The sequence below is a fragment of the Cynocephalus volans genome, chromosome 11, assembly GCF_027409185.1.
Source record: "Cynocephalus volans isolate mCynVol1 chromosome 11, mCynVol1.pri, whole genome shotgun sequence".
Taxonomy (NCBI): Eukaryota; Metazoa; Chordata; class Mammalia; order Dermoptera; family Cynocephalidae; genus Cynocephalus; species Cynocephalus volans.
Window position 1 is genome coordinate 42,835,832 of NC_084470.1, and position 22,325 is coordinate 42,858,156.

At 39.1% G+C, this 22,325-nt stretch overlaps 1 protein-coding gene across 1 annotated transcript in view; it reads right to left on the bottom strand.

The window, feature by feature from the left end:
- Positions 1–12,644: 12,644 nt before the first annotated feature.
- GADL1 (glutamate decarboxylase like 1) overlaps positions 12,645–22,325 on the bottom strand; it is a 143,030-nt gene continuing 133,349 nt past the window's right edge. Inside the window, exon 14 of the mRNA XM_063114873.1 lies at positions 12,645–12,818. Coding sequence (XP_062970943.1) covers positions 12,645–12,818 — 174 coding nt within the window. The remainder of the gene's footprint in view (positions 12,819–22,325) is intronic.

Genomic DNA, 22,325 nt, shown 5'->3' on the forward strand with positions numbered 1-22,325 from the left:
ACGACACGGGAGCCAACCTGTAAAAGCTCCCAATAGTCAATGCTGGAGTAATTTGAGCTACCAAATAAATAACAATGGCATTGGATTATGACCAGTAGAACAAAATAAATATCCATGAGTCCATACTGATATAAATACATAATTGAATAATTAAATAAATGGGGGAGAAGAGCCATTTTTCTTACAAAAGAATTCTAATTAATAAACATAGAAAGCATGAGAGAGGTAGAAAGTCAGCATTAGCAGCCCACAGGAATAACTGCAGCTGTCAGCATCCACTGGTGACTGCGAAAATTAGTGGGCAAAAGGTTAAGGAGAAACAAGATGTTTGCATTGCCTTAAAAGTCTCCCCCCAAATGTTTATTAATTGCTGTTGGTGGTTTTACCATATGTTTAGAAATTCTCCGATTCTCCTCTTTCTGGAAAATGGAACTTAATTCTCCTCCATTGGAGAATGGCTTAGATTAAGTAACTTACTTCTAAGGAATCGTGCATGAAAAGGGAGAAGCAAGAACTTCACAGTGGAGAAAGCTGGCAGGCACCATCTTAACCAAATGATCAAGGTTAACATCAGGAGAAATAAGACTGGACACAACCCAGATGTTTCAGTCTAGGGCTAATTTTGTCCCACTAAAGAGGCAAGACCTTCTTGAGTATTTTATACAATGTCCAGTGACTCATGAGGCTGGTAGGAGGAGACAATATTCCAGGCCCTGGAGAAGCTGTGGATGTTGTTTCCTCTGAGCCTTTAGAGGAACTCTTTCTCCAGCCTCAGGTAGTTTCCTTCCATGCAAGTACTGATTGGCAATCTGCTCAAGGAAGACCCTCTAGGAATCTCGAGAATTTTCTCCCTTTGCAGCTCTTTTCAGTAATCTGTCCTGTACCCTCTAGCTACCTACTCTCCATAGACTCTCAAATCTGTCTCCTTATCTCTGAGAGTTTGCAGGGCTCTACCTGGATTCCCCTTCCTATGTCACACCCTGAAAACTCTCATTCAGTAAGCCAGAGCAATCACTGGGTTCACCTCATTAGCTTCCTATTTCTCAGGGATCACTGTCCTTCATTGCCTAATGTTCAATGTCTTAAAAAATTCTTATTTCAGCAAATAATCCAACATAGAACTGAAAGAATAAAACAAAGTACCAGCAACAAGAGACAAAGTTTCATATTAACTAGTAAACGTCTCATTTCACCAAAGAACACCTATAACACCTAGAAGGCCCAGAAGTCCCCTGGGCTACCAAGCCAGAAAGCGGGGGAGGGCTGGGGGCCTCAGCAATGCTCCCCCAACACCTCCAACCAATCCCGAGGGTGGGGGATGAGGGCCTCGGCCACACACCCTCAACATGCGCAGCCAGCCCAGCGACAACCACCAAGCCACCACACACCGCTGAACCACCACAGAATGCACCCCAGGCTCTCCCAGCTGGGGCAGTCAGCGGCCTCATGCCTCAGCAACACTCCCCGGACACCCACAGCCAGCCCAGTGGCAACCACCAAGCTGCTGCAGGAAGCGCCCCAGGCTCTCCCTAGCCAGTGGGGGGGGGGGGGCCTTGGGCCTTGGCCATGCCCCTCCGACACCTGCAGCCAGCCCAGTGGTGACCACCAAGCAGCAGCAAGAAGGGCCCTGGGTTCCTGAGCTGAGACAGTGGGGGATGAAAGCTTTTGCTACACCCCCCTGACATCTGCACCCAGACCGGCAATAACCAAGCCACCACTGGAAGTCCCTGGGTCTCCCCTGTGGGAATGAGGTGGGGGGGTGCCACAGGCCTCAATCCTACCCCTCCTCCTTCCTCCTTCTTCCATCCCAATTTCCCCCTCTCCCTCCCTCCCAACTGCTCTTCAACAACATCCTAGAATGTAAAAAATAATATTAATAAAATTACATTTAAAAAAATTCTTATTTAATATATTTTGTCAGGTTATTTTGTTGTTTCACGCAAGAGAGTAAATCTCCATCTTGAGTGGAGGCAGAAGACTCCTGTATTAGTCTTTTTTGCATTGCTATAACAGAATACCTGAGACTGGGCTATTTATAAAGAAAAACAAACTGCTTACAGTTTCTGAGGCTGGGAAGTACAAAGTCCATCTGGTGGTGGCAACAGTGACCCGGTGGTCTCACATTGCAAGATGGTGGAAGCAGAGAGAGCAGAAAGAGAGAGAGAAAGAACAGATTCTCCTCTTCTTTTAAAGCCCTCAGAACCACGCCCCTGACCAGCATTTTTAATCCATTCACTATAGCATGATCCTACAATCCAATCACCTCTTCAAGGCTCCCCCTTTCAATTACCATAATAGGATTTCCCATCCTCTTAACAGTCACAGTGGGGGCTAAGCTTCTAATACATAAAACTTGGGGGACACAATGCAAGCTTCAGTAAGTTTTGGGGGGACATAATTCAATCCACTACAACTCCTTTTGGTCCTTTAATTCTATATTTGACATCTATCATTTTGTCACCCAATCTTTTTGTCTTTGTTCATTTATTTCACAAATGACAGCTTTCTCAAGTCAATTTTATTTTTAATTCATCTAAACATCAAAGTATCCTATATTTATTCATTTATTATCTAAATATTGAAATATCATTGCTAATATCCACTATTTCCAGTGCAGAGTTGAATCCTAGAAGCATAATGTGTTTATGCAGAATGTACAACTGCATGAATAAATTGATAAAATAATACTTTCTTTTCTGTGTTTTTGCAAAATTTAATTAAATAATATCTGGGTAAACATCTAGCAGTAGAATGTGTTTTTAAAACATGCTGTGGATGTTTTCATTTCTTTCCTAGTCATTCAGGTCTGGCCTTAAAGCTCCTGGAGAGCCCTTTGTGGCTTGAGCCAGTTGAGGTTGATGCCCCACTTCACCACTGCAGCTCACGCAGGCCAGCTCTACCAGGAGGGAAAATGACACACAATCTGGTAGAATCTGACATGTGCTTGACTCCTGTGATCCAGAATAACTGTTGCTGAGCATTTTTTCCCTCATTTTCAGGATTTAATGGCTATTTTCATGGAAATGAGGGGAAAGGGATTTTAGGGACATTACTTTTCAAATTAAGGAAAAATCTTCAGTAAGCAATCAAGCTCACAATGGGCTCCAAAGTCATTCAAACGTGCAGCTACTGTTTTTAATTGAGCAAATTCTTTGATGACTAGATGACTATTTATTGGATTTTTTTTTTTTTTCCAGTTAGGATCAGGCCCAAGTCTTTAAGACATGAAGTTATTATTACAGTAGGCAACATCACAAAACACTCAGGGAGCATAGAATTTGAGATCAGCAGCAGCAACACAAATGCCAATCATTGGTTCCTAATCACCATGCACTTTTTAGAAGACAGCACAGTGGCTGGTGACCCAGTTTTTCTTCAGTTTTCATATGCAATGGAAATTTATGATTGTTGGCATGTTTCAGTTTTCTGAATTGTATAACATCCTTCTTATTGCAAGTAACTTGCTCATCCAAATTCATTCACCCACTTACCTGCTAAACTAGCTCCCTCCCAAATTTCCCTGGTAATTACAACCACTGTTCCATTCACCCAGAATCAAAGACTTGCATCAATCTTCCACAAATGCCTTTACTCATAACAGTGCACCCTGACCTTGGCCCTTTAGAATAATGCAATCCACACACATCATGTATATTAAACTGCTATTTAATTGTTGTAATTATCAGGGGTACCTTTCCCAACCAGAGCACTTGGTGTCTCAATTTGTTGGCATGTGTTTTAAGATTAAAGGTGACCCTAAAATTTTCTCTAAGACAATAGGTCAGTTGTTATACATTTATGTATCTAAATGCCCCCTAAAGAAAAAGTCATCGCCAAAAGCAAATTCATGTTTCTACCTGCCAATCTTCCTTTTTGCCACAATTATTTATTAAGCAATTGCTATGTGCTAAGCCCCCTATAGATATTATGATCTAGTTTTTTTAAGTTCACAAAGATATATAATTATAAATTGTGATGCAAATATTTTTAAGAAAGTTATAGAGAGCTTATAATGGTGCAGATACCCTTTGGGTAGGTGGAGGGCAGGCAGAAAAGCCATCCCTAAGGAACTGAGAATCAAGCTGGGATCTAACTGTAAGCATAAATTTGATTGGGTGAAGGGAGAGAAGGTTTTGACACACAGGGAAAAGGAGAGGGGTGAGATCTGAAAAAAGACCGAAATCTGGACCTCAGTATGAAGGAGTCAGCACACATAAAGCTGAAAGTTCACAGGAATTGGAAGGATGCAAGGCATTGGCAGTCATTTCAGACTGTGATCCTTATCCTGAGAATTGGAATCATTTGCCTCCAAATAGCTTAACTATCAGGACTGAGGCAAGATCACTTACGTCAACATGACTTAACTGTTGGTTTCAAGAGATTCTCAGAAAGTTAAGGTTGTAAACTAATGAATAACTTTACAATTTGCTTCAGGAAATTTCTGCCAACCAATTTATCCAAACAAACAATTCACTTGACTCTCGCATCAAGACAAAAGAGCGCTTGCCTGAAGAAACAGCTTGCTTATCAAACAACAGTTTATTTATCAAGACTCATGCCGAGACTTTCACCTCACTGTGTTCATCAATCCTAAACTACTACATGATAAACGGTGTCCCAATCAGTTTGACTTGAAAAACCCACCTTAAGTCACTTGAGCCCAGACCTGAAGCCTATAAATATCCTTGTCCAACCTCTCCCTTCTGAGACACCACTAAGACTTGTTCAAGGCAGTATTCTCTCTTACTGCAGTGGGGTTAGTAGGCTTAGCTTTCCTTGACCAACAGGTTTTCTGGTCGTCTTTTGCAGAGTTGGCAGATGCTAATTCTAGGAGCAAACAGAATGCCATGCCATTGAAAGTTTTCAAGAAAGTGAAAGGATGAGTTTTGTGTTTTAATCCAGTCGCAGTTTTGTGAGTAGATTGGACAAAACGCAGGACCAATGTATGGATGCAGTGAGAAGGTTATTGCTATAGTCTGGGGAAAAGGCGATAGAAGCTTGGAATTTAAACATAGCAATGTAGATAGGGATAAATGGATGGATCAGAGATATGTTTTGGTGGTAAATCCAACAAGGCCTACTAACCAGTAGAGGAGAGAAAGAGATAAAGGTATAAGGCATAAATTATAAATTTTCGATTTGCCAAACTAGGTAGAAAATAGTATCATCAAATAGTAGGAGGATTTTGATTTGCTTCAGGGTGGCATCAGCATAGCTTTACTGACGTCTTCCTTCGTTTCTCAGAGTCTGGATAGTATGTGTCTCGTTGCACATTTGCAGCTCCAGGCTGACTGGAAAACAACTTTACGTTTATGTAATTAATGTCATCCTGCCCTGTAATCAAAGTTTAAAATATTAAATAACCATGGGAATAGAGGAAACTCAGAGAAATGCATGCTAAGAAAAAAGCTGTGTCCTTTTAAAATTTTTCATACAGCCCGGGCAGTTTTAGGTCCCAACATAGCTTTGGTCTTGCTCCTCCACCAAAGTGTCATTGTCAACTATGCATTTGGACATCGGAGATGTAGCTCCCAAAATGTCCAAAAAACAAAGAAATGGCTGAATACTCACAAAACAATTATTCTCAGCTCCACAGTGGTCCCTGTTAAAATGTCTTAACATTTCAACTTAAAAGACCCTTCATATTGCTGTCTTCTACCACCAATGGCAAAAAATGGAAAAGAAAATTCCCATATTCTGGTTTTAGAAAGGTGCCATGGCAGTATGATATAATTATCCCCTTCTGAGACCAACCCAGTTTTCGATGTTTTTGTTTGACAAGGAACTGTAGGAGCCAGACATAGTCAGAATGTAGAATTGGTCTTTCTTCTACTATGGTAAAGTGAAGAAGTTAAGAGATTGAGCTCTGTGGTGAGGTGGATTTAGATTTGGCTCTTGGGTCCACCACTTGCTTGCTTGATAATCTTGGAGAATTTTCTTAAACTGAGCCCAGGTTCTTCAATTGTTCATCGAAGATAATAATATCTCCCACCTGCTATTATTATCCTGGACGCTGGCTGGCAACTCGTAGTCTTTGCCACCATGACACAAACATGGAGTAATAACCAGTTCTTGAAGCAATGTTTATTCTTCCAGGGAGCTTATGAATTAACCTAAGTTAACCTAGGTTGATAAAGTTTGATTACAATTAAACTGTTTGGAATCCAGTTCCAATTCAACTGGATAGGGTTTTGTGAGGCATAAAAAAGGCCATGGAAAGTAGCTCTAGGGATGGAGTATGAACTCAGTAAATGTTAGCTATTGTTATAGTCATCCTTGATTTTCTGCATTAGTGGAGCCTCAAGTTTATGAAATTTCGACCATGAGAAATGCCATACCTGCGGGACGAAAGGGTTAAGAAAACAGGAAATCTATACTATTTCTCTACCTTTGCTTACTGTACTCCATACTGCCACCCCCCACCTCACCTCATGGGTCTTCAAGGGTCTGGGTATTCAATGCTTCATTTAACCAATCTCATGCCGGTAGAGGAAGTGGAAAACAGAATGAGGACTGTAAGTCTTCGTTCTTCTCCACTTGTGACTCCAATTTAACCCGGGTTGTCTTTGTAGTGACAGATGAGTTTTCTCTGAGGAGCTGGTCAAGAGTCCCTCACTGCACTGCTGCTACTAGATTGTATTCCCTAAAGTCAGAGCTTCATGAAAAGGGAGCTTGTTTCTGAATCCAGTTGGATTAAACAATTTAATCCATTTTTTCTTTAGTTATACTGTATACAATAAATCCTGCATAAATTAGAATAAATCAAACCAGTTCTAATTGGTTGAAATGAATTCCCACAAGATCAAGCTAGCTCAAATGGAATGTGATGGAAGCAGAGAGACATAAAATTACTTCAAGCTGGAATCAGGCCAGTTTAAATTATATTAGGCTAGTTCGGAGCAGTTTAAATTAAGAAGAATCAAACTGGTCCTGAAGAATTTAAATTGAATCTAATCTTTTTTACCAGTTCAAAATTGGCATGAATTGAGTCAACAGGATTAAGACATTTCAAGTCATGTCAATCCATTTCCAGTTGAATTAGATAAGCATGGATCGGGCAAGCTGGCTCTGATCAGTTTGGACCGGACAGACTGGATTCCAAACAGTTTAATTGTAATCAAACTTTAGGTTTGATTAACTTAGGTTAATTTATAAGCTCTCTGGAAAAATAAACATTGCTTCAAGAACTGGTTGTTACTCCATGCTTGTGTCATGGTGGCAGAGACTACGAGTTGCCTGCCAGAGTCCATCCTCATATTTGTCTTTATTACTAACAGAACTACTTATACGGTTGTAGGCATCAATGTATCAAACTAAAACAAAACAACAAACAGAAAACCAAAAAACCCACATTTTCCAGTCTCCCTGGAGAGAAACGTGGCAAATGCGGTGGGAGGAATTCCTTTCTCTTTCTTGCTGCCAAAAATGTGGAGGAGATGGCTGGACCCACAAGGTTGCAACCATGAGTAAAACTTCATTGAATCCATCTCTAAGCATGGCAGAGCACAAATATAGGAGGCTCCTGGGTCTCTGATAACATGATGAAGGAACCATCCTTTGTTTCAAAGGCTGTCAGTGCCCCACCCAAATTTCCTCAGCACTTACCAATCCCGCTGAAAGCTTTAGTTGCAAGCACCTGTACTTTCTGCCCAATGACTTCCTAGACTATAGGAGCCTGGTCAGGATCGTCAGGGAGCTAATGCCCTTGGGATCAGTCTTCATCCAATTTTCCACCAACGGATTAACATCTTCCTCAGCCCTCAGATGGGGCATCTCTGAGGTATGTTCTATACCCTTTCCCAGATGTCAGGGGCAGGACTGACCCTCAGGCACTCACAGTACCAATCTACTCACTTACAGTCACTCTACTGGTTTTCCTCCCTTCCGTCTCACTTCACTCTCTGAACAGTGTTTCCTGAGATCACTAAACGAATAGGCTACTTGCTCTCAAATCCTTGTCTCACAAACAACTGCCTATGGGGTAATTGAATGCAAAACACCATCTCTGGATTGTCTCTCTTGGGACTTCTTGGGACTTGTAAAGGGTTAGAAATCTTGATTCTCATTTGATTTTAGAATAGGGTTTTTAGGTAAATGCATGTATAGGGCAAAAGCCCTCGGGTAGGAGGCCACAGCCCACAGATAGCTGGGCAACAGCCCATGTAATCAACTCCAGTGACTGCTTAGGTATAGGATTGTATACTTTAAGGATTTTATAGCTAACAGGTGGTTGTCATACCGATCCTGTTTAGAGATTTTAAGAATTGCTGAAGGGAAAGATGTGAAAAAAATGTTTGCTAGGGGCAAGCTGTCTGTTGGGGGAAACTTTAGAGATAATTGTACTTAAATTTTATCATAAGAATGTAACTTTTGCTTAAGGAGAGGTTATACTTTAGATAATGATTGCAGTTTGACCAACTTAGCTTTTTACAAATTGTACTTTGGAATGTCACATTGTTTATTTTACTGATATTACAAGTTTCCATTGTTTAAGCTATACTTAGCCATAGATAACTTTTGTAACACTGCCCATATCTTTGTGTCCTTTCGTAATGATTGAACCAACTGATCTTTCTTGTGAAATTTCCTTGTCTTTACAATAAAAAACAGAAGCTAACTTTCAATCAGGGCAATACCCAGTTTTCTCCTTTTAGCAGGGGAGTCGCTGGGGTACAGACCCTTCAGGCTTCTCATCGCATCCATGGTGTTTTGAGTAATCCTTTTTTCATCTCCCTTACACAGTGAGAAGTGTAACAAGGACTTTTTTTGATTAAAAACAATAAACCCCTCTAATTAAACCACAGTTATTTTGGTGTTCTGTTATGTTCTATTAAACCCCATTTTATCTGATCCAATTAGCAATGTAATACTTTCTTAAGTTTAAATCTCTTTATTGTTACTAGATCTTTTCCCAATGAAGAATAATTGTTAAAAATTAAATTTAAGGTAATTTAAGTCTTTTGATCGAGTAAAGTCTGATGATTGCTAGAAGAAATATTGAAAATTATATTCTAAATGCTTCCATTTAGCAAACAAAATTTCAGAAGACAAATAAATGGCCTCCATACTGACAACTCTAAATTAAATCTCAGGGGGCTAGCTGGTTAGATCACTTGGTTAGACCGTGGTGCTGATAATACCAAGGTCAAGAGTTTGGATTCCCTTACTGGCCAGCCACCAAAATACATACATACATACATACATACATACGTACGTACGTACGTACGTACGTACATACATACATAAAGCAAATCTCAGTTCTTACTTGACCTATCCACAGCATTTTACATGACTGATCACTCCTTACTTCCCGAAAAGTGTTTCTTACATTGACTTTGGGTGTCCATGCTCTCTTGGTTTTTCCTCTGCCTCATTGTTGGCTCCTTTTAGGGCCCCTTTGCTGGTTCCTCCTCATCTTGAGCTGGTATCCCAAGACTCAATCCTTGGTCTGCTTCTTCTGTTTCTACAAACACTCTTTACATGATCATGATCTCATCCAATCCCATAATTTGAAATAACATCCTTGTGCTGACAGATCTTAAATTTATATCTTCAGCCCCAACTTCCTCACTAAAGTTGTGACTTGTAACTAATTACTTATTTATCATCTGTGGTTGGCTGATTTATAGACAGCTCAAATCTTACATGGCCAAAACCAGTCCTCATCTCACTAAGTGGCAGTTCCTTTCTTGTAGTTTCCCAGGCCAAAAATATATGGAACTATCCTTAAGTCCTCATTTCTCTTTCAATGCTCCACTCCATTAGTCAACTCTATCAACTCTACCTTTATTTAACTGCCTCCAGAATCAGACCCCTTTTCTCCACTTCCCCCATTACAACTCTAGTATAAACTACCATAAGTTCTTGCTTGAACTGTTTCAATTGTCTGCTCTTTGTTCTCTCTGAGTCCACTCTTGCCCATGTACACCCTATTCTTCAAATATTAATCAGTGTGATCCTGATTCACATATAAGTTGAATTACATCAATACCTTGCCCATATTTTCCAACGTGTTTTCATCTAACTCTAAGTCCACACCTACAGAACCCTCCGTAACTGACTGTCAGATGCTTCTTGGACTTTGTCTTCTACCACTCACCCCATCATTCACTCTGCTCCAACCACGCTTACCACCATGTTGCTCCTTGGACATCCCACATATGCAAACTCCTCAGGCCCCTGACTTATCATACCTTCTGTTTGGAACATCCTTTCCACATCTACCCTCATGCCTCTCTCCTTCACTTTCTTAAAGTGTCCGCTCAAATGTCATCTAAACAAAGGCTTTGCCTAACTGACTTTTCTACAACAGCGCACCTCACCCCACTCTCACTTCTACACTCTATCCATTTACTCTTCAATCTTTCTTCAAAATACTTATCACCACCTGACTTGTTATATATTTTTGTGCTAACTGTCTGTCTCCACTAGAATGAAAGCTTTAGAAAAGCAAGGATTTTGACTATTTTCTTCACTGTCTATCTCCAGCACCCAGATAGCAAGCACACTGTAAATATTTTAATGAATAAATAAATGCATCATAATCACCCTTTTATCAAAAAAAATATTTTTGACAATTCAGTCAAATACCTGATTGAGTGTGGTATATCTAAACATTTTTAAAAAATGAATGGAATTTCAAAATATCTGGTAGCAGTTTTTTTTTCATTGATCAAAGAGCTACTATTTCTCATAAAAAGACACAGCAGGAGCTAAGCTGTAGCTTTTCAATTTCCCATGACTTGCGTACTAAATAAAGAAAAACTAAACAAGAGAAAAGTCCATACTTTTCTATAACTGCTTTTTCCATTTTATTCAAGGTGTTAACTAAAAAGAGACAGCTTTCAACCTAATCCCGCAATCATTAAGCTAAATGCCAACCGAGTCCGGTTCACTTCTAAAATGTATTGGTACAATTTAGCAAAGAGGAGATGATGGGAAAAGAACAGTCGACAACAGTAAGTCTACTAATGTTACCGTTTATTTTATGGAATCCAAATTATTGCGAACATCAATTTTAGGAACATTTTATGTAGACATTAAAACAAAAAGGCACAAAAAATGCAAAATACACAAATACACACACACATATACTAATAGCTATCACCAGAGAATTTGAAGATGCTTAAATTTGAAGATATTTAAATTTGAATTTAAATATCTTTGACCAATGGAGATATTAAGAAACCATGCACAATAAAATGAAAATATGCAATAAACAAATAGTACACATCTGCTTTTTGCTCTTCAAAATTTAAATGACATTAGTAAACAGTGGAGTACGAAAAGGTTATAGAATATGCTAGGTCTAATACTTGAATGCTCTTCAATCATTCACCTTCCAATGCAGAGCTCTAATTATATTCATAACCTTACCTTGTTGAATTCTACACCCACACCTCTGAATTCTATTTTTTAGTCAAGTAAAACTCTCCTAGAAAAAATCTAGGGCAAAGATCAGAGATAGAATTACAATCAGCCACTCCCAGAAGAAATGAAGGTGTTTTCACTGAAAGGCCTCTGATTCCCAGATTCTCTGCCCAGTATAAACCACTTAATAGTTTACACTGACATTTCAAAGCCTGGGAAAGGGAATGTTGTAAAACCCTAGACTTCATTCTGGTTATTCCCTTGGCAGACAGCAAGTTAAGAAATGGGCCTCTCGAACTAAAAGAGGAACACACACACACACACACACACACACACACACACACACACACACACACGTTCACTCCCAGCTAACGACACAAATGATTTGGGGAAGTGAATTAGGACTATTGCTCATTGATTGAAAGGTCACACTATAAAGTATTTATAGTCTATCCTAATCTCTAATTTAGATAAATTAGAATAGATATTAGCTAATTTTAACTTTTCAGAATTAACATTCAGCCTGCATAAAACATACATCTTTATAAACATCTTATAAACAACATCTCTTTTTATAAAAGCTTTGACATGCTTCTGATTCTTAAATATTTTTACTACTGTTGCCACAACTGTATTATTCAAAGATTGGCTCAAGGGGGTACTGAAAGAGTAGATATCCCTTTGCTGGCAAAATATCAAAGTAGTTTTTCAGTTATTACTAGGTTTTTCATAAACCAGTGTTTCTCAGATTTTACCATGCATCAGAATCACCTGGAGGACTAGTTAAAACACAAAATATTGGACTCCACCCCCAGAGTTTCTGACTCAGTTGCTCTGGGGCTGGGCCTGAGAATCTGCATTTTAACAAGTTCCCAGGTGATTCTGATGCTGCTATTCCAGGGACTGCACTTTGAGAACCACTGCTTTAAACTATTAGTTTATATGTTCTTCAAAGAGCAATGTAAGCTTAGAACCCAGGACCCACAGGGTACTTACTAAACTCTCTTCAAGGCTGTGTCCCAGGGACAATCCTTGAGAAAATCTTTCTTTTTTTTTTTTTTTTTTTACTTCCTCCTTTATAGCAACAGTAGTGCCAGGTAGCTAAAGAGTTCTTAACACAATTTACTTAGAATTTTGGTTTTGCTGGGCCTGGACTGGGAGTATTCTCTATTTCTCATCAGAAGGGCTGCAATCTACTACTTGTCTCCAGATGTCCTGCATGTGTAACCTTCTCCAGGACAAGGTCTGTGCCTCTGAGGGACCAAAAGCAATAGCTACATGTCTCTACCCAGTAGATCTATCTCATCCAGGAGGAAGTCCATGTCTTCCCGGCTCACTTGAGGGCTGATCACCACCTGGCGGAAGAAGTTAACCTTCCCCCGGTGGGGCTGGTAGCCCAGCATCAGACTTCCTTTCTTCATCATCCTCTCCTTAATGGCTGGGGCCACCTGCATGGGAAGAGAAGAGGAGGTGAAGGACCAGAACACCAAGACATTTAAATTGCATTTTCACCAGCCATTTGTATTTACTGGGCATCCACTGGTATGAATCCCATTCTTATGTATACAAGATTGACATTATTAATAATTTATTGGGAATTTATAGCATATAAGTACTGATTCAAGTGCTTTAGACATATTAATTTATTTAATCTTCACAATGACCCCATAAAGAAGGTACTGCTAATATGCTCATTATAGATGAGGAAATTTAGGCACATGGAGATTGAATAAATATCTCAAGGTCCCCAGGCAGTCTCACTCCAAGCCCATGCTGTGAAATCTAAATCATTATGCAATGCTAACTCGTTAAAAAGAAATCAGGTATCCTCGGGGGTCACAGTCTCAAAAGTATCAAATGTTACACTCCCAAATTTGTCTTAATTAAAAAATACTCCAGTGCAGATATCTTGAATTAAAAAAAATTAGTCACAGACATAAAAAAAAATCTTACAGTTGTCTACCAAAGAAAAACTAATATGGGTATCACATGCAGTTCTATTTGGAAGACCAACAGTTTATTAGTTTATTAATAGGAACGTGTATTTTTCAGTCAGTTATTATGCTTTGAAAATATTCAACTAAAAAAAGGCCCTAGAAGAAAATGAAAGTTTGATATCATCCTCATATGTGAAATATAAACACTGACTTTTATTAAGTGGTATAAAGGTGGTAATAAAATTAGGAAGCCCTAATTTTAAGGATTTGTAGCTGACATGAGAAGTACAGGTCCTGATAATCCACATGCACAAATTTTTCTAAAAGTTTAATGTTTGAATAAATTGGATCAATTTAAGAACCACATGGGAACAGCAGTCCATTTGCAAATCAGTAGTGTAGAGCTAGGTTGTAAACTTTTAAAATAGTGAAGTCCATTTTTGAAACGCCAAGTTAAAAAATTAAGAATGCACTCTTACTGGCTTATCACTACAAACAAAGGTATTCCATTTGAATTTTATTTTAACTCTGAAAAGTTTCTGAGTGTGTCCTATGTGAATATGTGGAAAGAGAATATGAGATTCTGTCTCATCTTCTTAGGAAGAGGAAACGTAGCTCACCCCGAAGGGAGGAATGCACATAAAAATAACAGCAGGCAGAATGTGGTGTTAAAATCCTTCTGTGAGGGGCATATATCTCAGTCCCCAGCCTCTCTCTCACAGTGTGACCATCCCACACCACTCTAGTTTTTGAACATGCATAAGGTCTGTCAGTTAACCTTCAAAAAGCAGACCAAACTACTTCACCTGACACTTGACACAATCTTGATTTGTTCCAAAACTGATGGAAAAATTAGGTGTTTTAGACCTCAAGAGATATGAGGTGTTGAACTTAACCACAGAGCCTTCTCAAGGCATTTTCAAGGGTAATTTTAACTAATCACTTTTTTCCCCAACTACGCTCATTTTAGAACCTAAACCTTGCTAAACATGGACTACACTATGCCTACAGCAACAAGAACAAACATCTACTCAGCAAAATCACATCGCCATTCTAGCAAAAGACTGGAGGATTCTTACAATGAGACATGAAAAGAAAATACATGGGTAGAAAAGAAAAATGGGTAGAAAAAGAAGATGAAGTCAAAAGTCATTAGTGAAAAAATGTGGACCATCAGGTTCTATACATTTCTGGAAATGTGTTACACATTTTGTTCTGAGCTTTCTAGAGATTAGGAAAAAAGGTTAATTAAACAATATCCCATATTGTCTCTGCAAAACTTAATGACAAATATACAGTGAATGATGAAAGCTGGAAGCTGGTAAGTAACTCTCTATTGTGCTTATACATATCTGCTTGAAAGTCTTGAATTTGTATTAATCAGTTGAGTTTTCTTCCAAAGCTATTTCTGCAAATAGCATTTGTTATTAGAATTATAAAATCTAGTGAAATAATATGTAATCCAATGAAAGGTGAGTGCCAAAAAGGAGCGGTTTCCCTATAAACTAGGTTGAATCCTTTCGATAGCTAGCTAAAGGAGTATGGCTAAACACTACTGCTGTTAAGTTAGGTATGGTCAGAGAACTGCAAAGCTTTTAAAACAACGTCTTGAGAGTCCAGACTGGTTGTGCACTAAGATTGCTATGCAGCTGTCCAAATACTCACTCCATTTAAAGGAAACCAGAGCTGGACCTGACAGAAGATTCTTGAAGAGTGTAGTTTATACAAGAATGGTGGAGTGCCCTCCAATCATCAGACCTCTATCCAAGAAAAGCCTCACTTCTTTTCAGAAAGCATTTGGAAATTCTCAATTGATGAAAAAAACCTTTCCATTAAAAGATTGGGAAATAAATGTACATAGATGTACGAATATAATGTAAAACTATTTAAATATAAAAGTACAAATATTAAATGTGACAAATATTTAAATTATGTATGCATCACATTTTTTCCAGGATTATTTGCTTTAACGGACCAATCCCCATCAGCTTAGATAGGAGGTCTTCTGGTGCTATGTGGATATAAATTGGTCTGTGTGCCAGAGTATGTGTGTATATGTGCACTGTGTATGTGCACATGTGAGTGTGCACACTCACATATAATTTAAACTTCTCACCCACCATATATCATTTACTGCTCTTGGCCACAGGGCAATGAGAACCGTGTTATGACTTAAGCTCACGACAAAGGCACAATTATTTTTAATGCAAAGAACAAGTGGCCTCTTGAATGTAAACTGAAGCTTTGAGAAAGAAACACAATAGTGCCAGTGCTGATCAATATTAGGAAGACCTGGTTTACATGGGCCAAATGTCTGGCCAGGAGAGTCATAGACTATCAGTTTTAGAGCTTATGACTTGTGATTCTGTAGAATTTTTTTTGAAATCAAAATACCCTTTATATTCATCTTCATCTTTCTCAAAGTATCCAGGGTATAACCAGCTCTGGCTTACAGCCAATTTTCAATTTAAAACAAACATATTCTTGGCTTGGGCCTAATTCGCATAATCTATTCCTGTTTACTTTTCAATACCTCTATTTTTCCCCCCAAAATGATATTTTATGTCTTACCTTTGGAGAGCATTAGAATTTTGATTCCAGCTCATAATGTGTCTGAGGCTCACATGAGGCAAAAATGAATCTGTCAGGTTTGCATTTCTTGTAAGCAAACCAGAAACATTTTCTCACATGAGCAAGAAAGGTAAAAGTTAGAAGATGCCTTGATGTTTTAATATAAAGGTATTTTGGATGTTTAAATTCTCGCTCTTGTATAAGCCACAAGAATGTGCTGCCATGGTCAAGACACAGGGCATAAGAATCAAACTTCTAAGTCAAATTTTGTCATTGACATTCTAAGATTATGAGGAAATGACTATCTATGTGATTCAGAACTAGCTAAGCAAAAGTTTGACAGTATGACACACATTTTTTTATGTATCCATGATCTATAAGATTAATTCCTAGAAGTAGTTACTTCTAGGCAAAGAGGGAAGGTCTCCTTTGTCTATGCATACTTCATGGGAAAGAAAGTCATACACAACACCAGCTGACGATATTCATCAAACCTCTATTAAAAAATATTATTGTAGTAGTAGTTGTTATTGTTAGCAAATATTTTACCAGTCTTTTACAATATGCAGTGTTCTTTCATGTGTGTGATTCCCATAAACTCAAATTAAAGCTTGTTTGAAAGGAACCCATGTTTTGGCAATTTGGGGACCAAGAATGTTCTCATTAACAGCCAGCTTATCACTTTTGCACTTAAAAAAATTAACCATTTTCTATTTATAGAAGCTCCAGGCATAATTCAATGCTGGGTAATCTGGATATTCTCTTTTGCTGATCATAGCATCTGACAGGATGGAGTAGTCACAGGGTAAAGAAAATATGCACAAACTAAATGTAACCATCTGAATATCGCCCCTGAATGGAGCACGCATGGAGGGAAGCAGTTTGGCAGGAGTGAGATTGCTTTCCAGCTCTCAATTATTTTACTGCTGGTTTTCCTTCAAATTGCAAATCAAATTCTTTTCTTGTGCCTCAGTGCACTGGTCCCTGAATCTTAAGTAGGGAAGATCCTGACATTTCTATTTGGTTGCACATTGACTTAATCTACACGTTTCTGTAGGATTTCTCTACCCCCCCCCCCTTAAATTATGTTCTAGCAATGATTTAGTCATTTAAACGTAATTATGTTGTCACACTGCTGCAGCAATAGCATTTGATATTTAAAAGTTGTTTAAACCCAAGGAAAACAAAATTACTTTCTTTGGCCAAATACAACTGTCTGATAACAAGCAACTGACCAGGGACCACTATAGCCTTTGATTAAAATAAAATGGTAATGTCCATAAGATGACATTTTCTTACGAATGTGTTACTTAATGTTAACAAGAACACATTTCAAAAATATACATGCTGTTTGTCAAACTACCTCTGGGGAATGACCGGTTTTTTTGTTTTTTTCAATGCATTACAGACTATTACTTCTGTGTAATACAATAAAAAGTAATTTCTAGAAAAACGAAATAAAAAATAAAAATAATAGAAGCCCAATTTTGTTTTTTATTTTTAAATTCAACAGTAAAGTTAACCTGTTAAGCAGCTACAAAAGATTCTAAATGGTAACTCTGGATTTCCATACTTTTCTCTTTGCAGACCGCTCACACGCAGTTCATGCCTCTGCATGGCGCTGGTGACCGCGCTTGAAGAGTGCTCCTCAGGTGTGTATTATTCTAGCCATGATTTTTTTTTTTTTTTTTTTAATTAATAGGTAGTCAACTTTATTCTCCTTAAACCACAAACTAGAGTCTTCGGTTGTACAAACGTCACTAGTTACAGTCTCGCCAAGACATCCCGGCTGGGGGGTGAGGGTTGTTAGAGGCCAGAACTCCTGAGGGGTCTCTTTAAAATGCTAACACCCCAGGTTAAAAGACTCGGGGCAAGGGCGGCGTTGGAGCTGGCAGGGCCCCCACCCCAAGCCAGGGGGAAGGCGCTGCGCCCCTCCAGGAGGGCACCGAGCCCAGGCCGCGGCGCCCTGGCTGCATGGCACGTTGGATGCCGCACAGCGTCACCTCTCCGTCCTCCTCCTGCGGGCCTGGGCTGGGAGATGGTTCCAAGGACCTCAACTCCTCAGCAAAGTCCAGCGACAGGCGTCCCGGGGAGGTGCTGGTCTGGGGACCCAGGTCTTCCAACGAGGTGGGCAATGGGGTGGGCGCGGGCAAAGGGGCCTCTGCCAGCCGCTCCAGGGGCCCGCGCTTGCTCCGGCCCTCCTGGGACTTGCTGAGGACCGTCTGAGCGCAGAGAGTCCTGCTCCAGGGACTTCGTCCTGTCCGCCCTCCACAGCGTGGGCTCCACAGTCTCCAATCGCCATGAATCTTGATTTCATTTTGCATTCTTATGTCTGCTTACTGGCATCGTCTCCATGCCATTTTGAATGGTGTTACTGTATTCCACAGCTGGGGCGCAGAATATGATACCCCAAAATATAACACTTTGGCATGCTGAATGCTTTGAGTTAAAGGAAATTGAAAGGCCTCAGAAGCTTCAGAACCAAGGTCTCTCTGACCTTCCGCAGCACCCATGTCTCTCTGATCCTCTTCTTTTCCCAAAGCACCAGGAGGGGCTTCCCCTGAAGTTACCTTATCTGATTAAGGGGTGTTCCTCCAGAAAAAATGCACTTGTCTTATAACTCCCTCCCTAGCAATCTCAGCAAATAATCAGGAAAGATTAACCACCCGAGAAGAGAAAAGATTAAATAAGTCATCACTATGCCCAGACAGACTTTTCATCTATTCTTCTAAGGGCAGCTCTGAGAAATTATCTGTGAGACTTTATCTGCATAAGATGACAAACTTTTTCACAGTAAAGTCTGCCCCTCACCTTCCTGCAATTTGCTGCCACCTCCCCAATAGCTCAGAAGAACTTGGTCTTCGGGCTCATTCATTTCACCTAAAAAATCATTTACTGCCCCTCTAAAATTGCCTACAGTTCCCCACTTTCCTCTTTTCTATGAAGAGGGTATTTAAGTCTCAACCACTTGGTCTTTCTTTGAGTCTCATATCTGCAAAACTCCCATGTCCATGTGCACATTAATAAATTCATATGCCTTTTCTCTTTTTAATCTGTCTATTGTCATTCATTTCAGCCAACCTTCAGAAAAGATGGAAGGAAGCTTTTCCTCCACCCTTACACCACCATACTACTATGCCATAGTTTATCCAAACATTTCCCAACTGTTAAATCTTGGAACTGCTTCACTTATAATTGTATCTCAACAAAACCATGGACCTAGTCATGAAACCTTTAAATCAGTTCTTCAAAGCCTAGTCCAAAGATTATAGTAGTAAATAGTTCAAAATGTCCTAAACTATAGAATCTTTATAAAACTTCCCACCATTGTTTGACATGCGGGTGAAATAGTCACATTTTTTACAAATGGGCAGCACAATATACAGAGTGGCTGAGAGGACAAACCCATAATTAAAGGACATGACCCTTTTGCAGCATATATGAGGCACAAAGACTACACAAGCTTCTGTTATAAGTCTAGATAGTACTAGAATCCAGAGTTTCCAATAAACCCAAAGAGATTTGTGCTTGACTAAATCCTCCCCCAAACCATTAACCAATCAATGTTACTCAAACTCTAGATTTTAGGGCTGCCTTCTCAGTTTCAGTTTTATTAATCTACATTTCATTTTCTCCAAGGTAGCAAAGATTCTTTGGGGGATGGGAGGCTAAATTCATAATAATTTGCAAATCTTGTGGGTAGATCATGCGGTAGGCAGGTAGACTTATAAATTGAAGAATAAATTACAAGAACTTTTTGTAATTAAAATTTTTTCAAAGATTATCTTGCTCAAACATGAGGTTATATAAAATGCAAAAAAAAAAATCTATAGTATTTCTCTCTGTATAAAAAGTCAGCTGAAATGTCAAGTTTTAATTTCTGTATATTTACACTAAACTTTATACATCTTTGACCTCTTCTGTATCCCCAGAACAGAGTTCATAGACATACCAAAGCTACTCATTGTAATTCATAGTTAAGCAATTAAATACTGAGAAAACAATATAGTGGGGGCTAACTCAGCTGCTGTTCTTGAATTTTAGCTATTCTAGATCAGGGGTGGCAACCTTTTTTTCTATAAAGGGCCAAACAGTAAATACTTTAGGCTTTGTAAGCAATGTGATCTCTTGCAAATACTCAACTCTGCCATTATAGTATGAAAGCAGCGACGGTATATAAAAAAATGAGCATGGTTGTGTTCTAAGAAAACTTCATTTAGGGACAATGAAATTTAATATCATATAATTTTCACATGTCATGCTGTTGGTTATTTTTTAGTCGTTCAAAAATGTGAAAGCTCTTCTTATCTCCTAGGCTGTACAAAAATAAACAGGTGATAAGCTAGATTTGGCATTGGGACCATCATTTACCATCTCCCTGGTCTAAATGGAAAAATACATTATGATATGTAAAAACTACACCTCCAAAGGAAAAAATGCACAGAAAATTATGTCCATGGGCTTCTCTCAGAAATTCTGCCTTGAGTCAGGAAATGATAAACATTTTCTTGACACTCCTCCAGCACAAAAATCAGAGCCACAAATGATTTGGAATTGCCACTGTGGATTTCTTCCAGGACACTTTTTCTGGAACAATCACAAAAAGTAACTTGCTCTATACTTCCGTCCCCAAAAATCTGCATTCCAAATATGCCCCACCTTCCAGGTTAACTTTGAGGCGGGTCCTCCTGAGTGGGATATTGCAATCTAGTTCCTGGAAACTGTTGGCATGAAATGCTCACACTTTGTACTGGCACCCAACCCAAAACTGTTTCTGAGACTGGTATAACTCCTTCCCCCATTAAATCACTTTTTCCTTTTTTACAGTTTGGGGTAATCTGAGATTTTCTAAGGCCAGGTAGAAATGCAATGTGGGTCAAGGAATTCAGGGCATAAACAGCATCAAGAGCCAGAACTTAAATGGAAGAATTCCAATCCAAAAAAAGGATTAGCATGCCAAAACAATTCAGAAAATTTCAATGGTCTTTCCATATGCCTTTGTCCTTCTGAGAAGGGTACAGGACAATGTAGTGGTAGTCTAGGAAGGGTAGGGCCAAGAGAAAACTTCCTTTTCACCCGTGAAGGTTTATTAATAAAAATCACTGACAAATTTAGACCAATACGAAGGAAAGGCATAACAAAGTTTATTATTTAATGTGCTGGGAGAGGGCAAAGCATGGGGGAATCACCAGAGAGTAATGTCACAATTTTCCAGTGGGGTACAGAGTTTATATACCTATCTCCATATTGAAAGGGGAGATGGGGGTGTAGGAGTAAATGATCCTTAGGGGGATGCAGTGGGCCTGGAGAACATGCAGTGGCCTGGGAGAAAGTCTATTTGTCCCACAGAGCAGGCAACGTCTGGTAAATGAGTTTCTTCAAAACACTGAATAGGACCAAAATAGAAGACTATAGTCTGTGACAAAAGTCTGTCCAGGTGTGTTGACAGACTTCAGTCCTCCTTCCCGTAATATGAGTTAAATTAATGAAAACTCAGGAAAAGGACTAGAGTTTATTGTCTTCTTCGGTGGCTCCAGACTTTAGGCAGATAAAGGACAGCTTCATCTCATGCTTTGAAGAGTGACAGAGGATTAAGAGAACTGGGAATGCCAGGGAAGGGAAGTGGTACAGCGGGAAGGTCAGAGGGACTAGAGGCTGCTGCTTTCTTCCAGCATATCAAAGCACCATATTTTGGGGTAAAAGCTTTCTGCACTCTGACAGAAGCAAACAGTTTTCTCTGCCTCAGTGTGCTCAGGACACTGTAGCCACAGTCCTCACAAGCCAATCAATCATCTGAGAAATGAGAACTGGAGAGATCATAGTCAGTCTTACATGCCCAGTTCTGCAGACATAGACAATTAGACATGTGAAAAAACATATAATTCCTTTATTTGTTCATTAACTTTTCTGGTATTTGTCTCTATAACTAAAGTAAAGCATTATGTTTGTCCTTTCATGAGCCAGTGAATTTAAGGTCATCAGAACACTCATTTTGGCTCACAAAGTTTCAAACATGGATTTATATCTCTGTTTTCCTTTTAACTTTAATTTAAAAAAAAAACAACATAGATTCCATCTGTTTCTGATGAAAGCGCTCAACAAGATGTCTCATACTAGAACTTCCTGAAACATAAATAAACATTCTTATCTTTGAACTAGATATCTGAGTCTCTTCTGACTATAAATATGAACTGGATTTTCCTTTATACATGCAACTCACAACATTTAGAGTTGCAATGGGTTTTGAATTCAGTTAAATATATATCCTCCATGTTACCCAGGGAGGTTGTTGCTAAATGAACAGCTGTTGAAAGAAAGCTCTCCCTTACGGTTTAAACACACTATAGTGCAAAGAAGAAAGTGATTTTTTTTTAGTCTTGTATAAAAAGTTCTTTGTGGTAATGATTAACTTTACATCCTTAAAAGTAACACTTGGAATGTCTCACC